Below are 3592 nucleotides of genomic sequence, written 5' to 3'. Positions count from 1 at the left end.
CAGGAATTAATTTTTCTAGATTACTTCTCAGGATATTTGCCCTCTGTGGTTAACCTGAATCCAGAGAACAATTTTTTTCCAGTTTTGGATTTTAACTTGGTTCACAGAAATCTTGATGACAGAAATTCACCTCACTCTTCCCTCTTGTCTCCCTTTTCCCACGCACATTTTGGAGATACTGTAAGGGCACGAGGTTTTGGCCCAGTGTTAGTGTACTTGAATAAAAGCACCAGCTAGAGGTGCTTTTTTGTTCAGGGTTCACATCCCTCCAATGCATCCCTACAATTCAGGTTATGGAAGACATCTTTATCAGATCTATTCTTATTGGCCTCAAATCTCAGCTACTTTATCAGAAAAGAGTTTTATTCAGCATTCACAAGTTCAGGTGAGTTAAATAAGCTACCAAAGGTCAGTCTTACTTTTTTTAAGAGTGTTCAGTTTGCTATTTAAACCAGAGGCCAATGAAACCAACGACTTTGTTTTGGAAACCTGAAAACGTATATGTAAAACTGCAGTTAAAAGAAGTGGTATTTCAAGGCAAAACGATAGATATATCCAGGGAACAATACTGTCAGAACTCCCTGTTGAAAAAGAACAGTTAAGCCCCACAGTGCTGCCTTTTACATGGTTCTACATACACATAAAATGGCAAATATGCATTCCAAAACAAGAGTTTCATAATGCCAAAACCTATTTGTTCATACTGAAGTTCTGTACAAACAACCACCTTTCTAATATACACCCTTCCAACTCGCAAGCCCTCTTATAATTAATGCCTGTAACTCTGCATACAATCTTTTTGTCTTTGTTGTCATCTTGCTACATACTTCAGTGTCTGGCTGAGGCACTGCACTGCACAGATGGACTGAGGTGGTAAAATTAATGCACCTGTGCTCCTTGGTTTAGAGATCAAGGTGGACAAGAATGCACAAGTCATTCAAACGTAGAAAAGCATGTATTAAAACATGAAGTTGAATTTTTATTTTTTTTTTAAAAAAGGTTCAACAAACAAAGGTTCCTCAAACCATCAGGACTTATTGTCAAGAGAGAATGACTACACCAGTATTTGCAAGTCTGTGTGAATGAGTCACCAGAAGTGCAGATACCATATTTAATTATTAAATTAATTTAGTATACAGTTCACCTTCGCTTAACTTAAAATACATTCAATTTAAAACAACTCATTTTTCAAACAAATGGCAGGCCACTGGCCTGCCCAGTCATGGATCTAGTGGGGTTCATAGCAAGTCAGAACTGATTAAACCCTTATGTTGTTTGTTCAGAATAAACTTACTTTTTTAGATATTTTCTTCGCAGAAATATTCTTGGCATCTTCATACTCAACAATTGTAGTCACCTTAACTAGAAATATATTAGAAAGACAAGGAAAATAAAAGACTCACGAACAGCACAAAACACCACTTCAGACTCACTTGTTTGAAGCCTATTTACCCACTGACTGCTACGTATCAGTTCTGCTATCCCATGGTCATTCGCCTGGGACAGAGTTGAAAGCAAACTACACGTGTTCATCAGAGACACTGTGACACACAGGACAGTTAAAAGAACCCCTAGACAAAACAGAATTACGTTTCAGTAGCAGTGTTCTTACTGCATATTTTGGAGTATGAAGAGAAATGGTATTTTCCTTACAAACCTCAATGGGCAGGAGGTCAAAGGGGAACCTATAAGAAAATAGGGGTGACTTCCCTCACTCTTCTGCTATCCTGTAAAGCACTGACAAGTCACTTATATCTGTCTCTTCTCACCATTTGCATTGATAAATCCAAAGGGCAGGAACTCTTATCTCATGTTTTAAAGTACCTCAACAGTAACATGTGGCTCACAATCCTCCACACTGAATGCTGCAGGGACCTGTACGTTGTACTTCTAGTTACACACTTTTGCCTCTTGTACCCTTCAGGCTTAATATTCACTTCACAAATGCTCAGTTCAAACCAATTTAAAAAAGAAAATTTAAGAACCAAGCTATATATTAATGGATTGGCTTGCCTTTTCTGCTGTTGCTCCTCACCAGTTTTGGATTTGGTATGTCTTCTAGAGAGCAGTCAGTCTAAAAAAAAGTATGTTTACCCAACAAGGGAAAGTCAACAAATTTTTCCCAGTAAACACATATTATCCTACAAAAGGTAGTGAACTAAAAGGGCATAAAAGAAAGTGACAGAGGTGGGATAGGCTAAACACCAGTGTACTTTTTCAGAAATCTAGATTTCTGCCTGCAGATGACCCTAAAGCATATGACCTTAACTGCACCATGGCTGGCTGTCTAGCCTTTTCATATCATCTTCTATTTAAACAGACAGCCAAACAAAATTGTTTGTCTGAAATGTCTATAGCAGGGACAGAAGACTTCTATTCTGTAAGCTCTGATAAAATTTGAAAACACAAACTTACCACTGCAGCAGCAAGAGCCACTTCCTCCCCTCCTTGCAAATCTGTAACTCAAGAAAGTATAATTTGTTTATATACTATTACTTGTGTAATTATTACCTGCAGGTTCTTATCTTACAGGCTATGAAGCTGAACAGGAAATTCACGATTACAGTTGCTTAAATAGTTAACCTCAGCTAGCATGTATGTTGAATCTGAACAAGATTCAAGTCTTGGAGGATAGTCACTCCTTCAAAACAAAAATCTGAGGCCATTTCAGTATGTTTAATCTTTGAAAGGATACTAAGTATAGTCACACAGTACCTAACCTGAATTCAAAGAAGAAAAACCCCCACACATTGCACTGCTTAAACCTAACGCTTTTAGGCATAAGTTTTCAAGAAAGACATTAAAATGCATATTTAGCAAAGGCTTACAGTAAACTCAAGTTCTTCAAGAGTTTTAGGTTTGATCTTTGTGTGGCCCCTGCACAAAGCTGCAACACAGATTCCAAAAATGTCAGTTCTCACCAGAATATACATCTGATGCTGACTGTACACCACAGCTTAAACTGCTGCACAAATATGAGGTCAAAATGAAACTTGTTCACTCATCATCACAGGAGTAAGAGACGAGATGAGAAAGGTTCAGTAGTAAGACTTCAAATTCACAGAAAGATAAAATAATCTCTGTGCCAGGATGAACAGATTCAGAAGGCAAGAAGCGCTTAAGTTTTTACACACAGAAAATACTAACTTGCAATTATCCTTTGTCTCTTCAGTCTTTAAATAAGATGACTTGAGAGCACACATGAAAGAAAGCTCCAGACTTTATGCACCGTTAGCAACTAACTCTGTACCCGGTGTTACACAACCAGCCTGCTCGGAGCGTTCACCGGGCGCTGCCACGAGCTCGCAATATTCAGCAGACAAATGAAGCTGTTTCCATAGAAGTCACCGGGTTCCCGGGTTTCCTCCGGTCAGCCCAGGGTACATCGGGCCGCAGGAACATCTGCGCCCCCCGCAAGTACCAGGCCACGCGCACTTACGCAGCAAGTCTTTCCTTTTCATTTTCCTGATGGCAACCGGCATCTTCAGCAGCTCCACGGCAAACGCCTTCTCCGCTGTTTGCAGAAGCGAATCGAGCTCTTTCCTCATCTCCTGGACATTTTCCTTTGCTTTAAAACAACACAGGCGTTTAT

The 3592-nt window shown here is 39.3% G+C and overlaps 1 protein-coding gene across 1 annotated transcript in view; it reads right to left on the bottom strand.

The window, feature by feature from the left end:
- The window catches only part of LOC104529993 (borealin-2), a 6425-nt gene extending 2859 nt beyond the window's left edge, over positions 1 to 3566 (bottom strand). Inside the window, exons 1-5 of the mRNA XM_029086607.1 lie at positions 3440 to 3566; positions 2416 to 2456; positions 2014 to 2074; positions 1295 to 1362; positions 426 to 489 (exon numbers count right to left, since the gene is read on the bottom strand). Of these exons, the coding sequence (XP_028942440.1) occupies positions 426 to 489; positions 1295 to 1362; positions 2014 to 2074; positions 2416 to 2456; positions 3440 to 3548 (343 nt within the window). The 5' untranslated portion in view covers positions 3549 to 3566. The remainder of the gene's footprint in view (positions 1 to 425; positions 490 to 1294; positions 1363 to 2013; positions 2075 to 2415; positions 2457 to 3439) is intronic.
- Positions 3567 to 3592: the final 26 nt, after the last annotated feature.

The sequence above is a fragment of the Antrostomus carolinensis genome, unplaced genomic scaffold (genome assembly GCF_000700745.2).
Source record: "Antrostomus carolinensis isolate BGI_N321 unplaced genomic scaffold, ASM70074v2 scaffold17578, whole genome shotgun sequence".
Taxonomy (NCBI): domain Eukaryota; kingdom Metazoa; phylum Chordata; class Aves; order Caprimulgiformes; family Caprimulgidae; genus Antrostomus; species Antrostomus carolinensis.
This window is presented reverse-complemented; position numbering and strand designations above follow the sequence as displayed.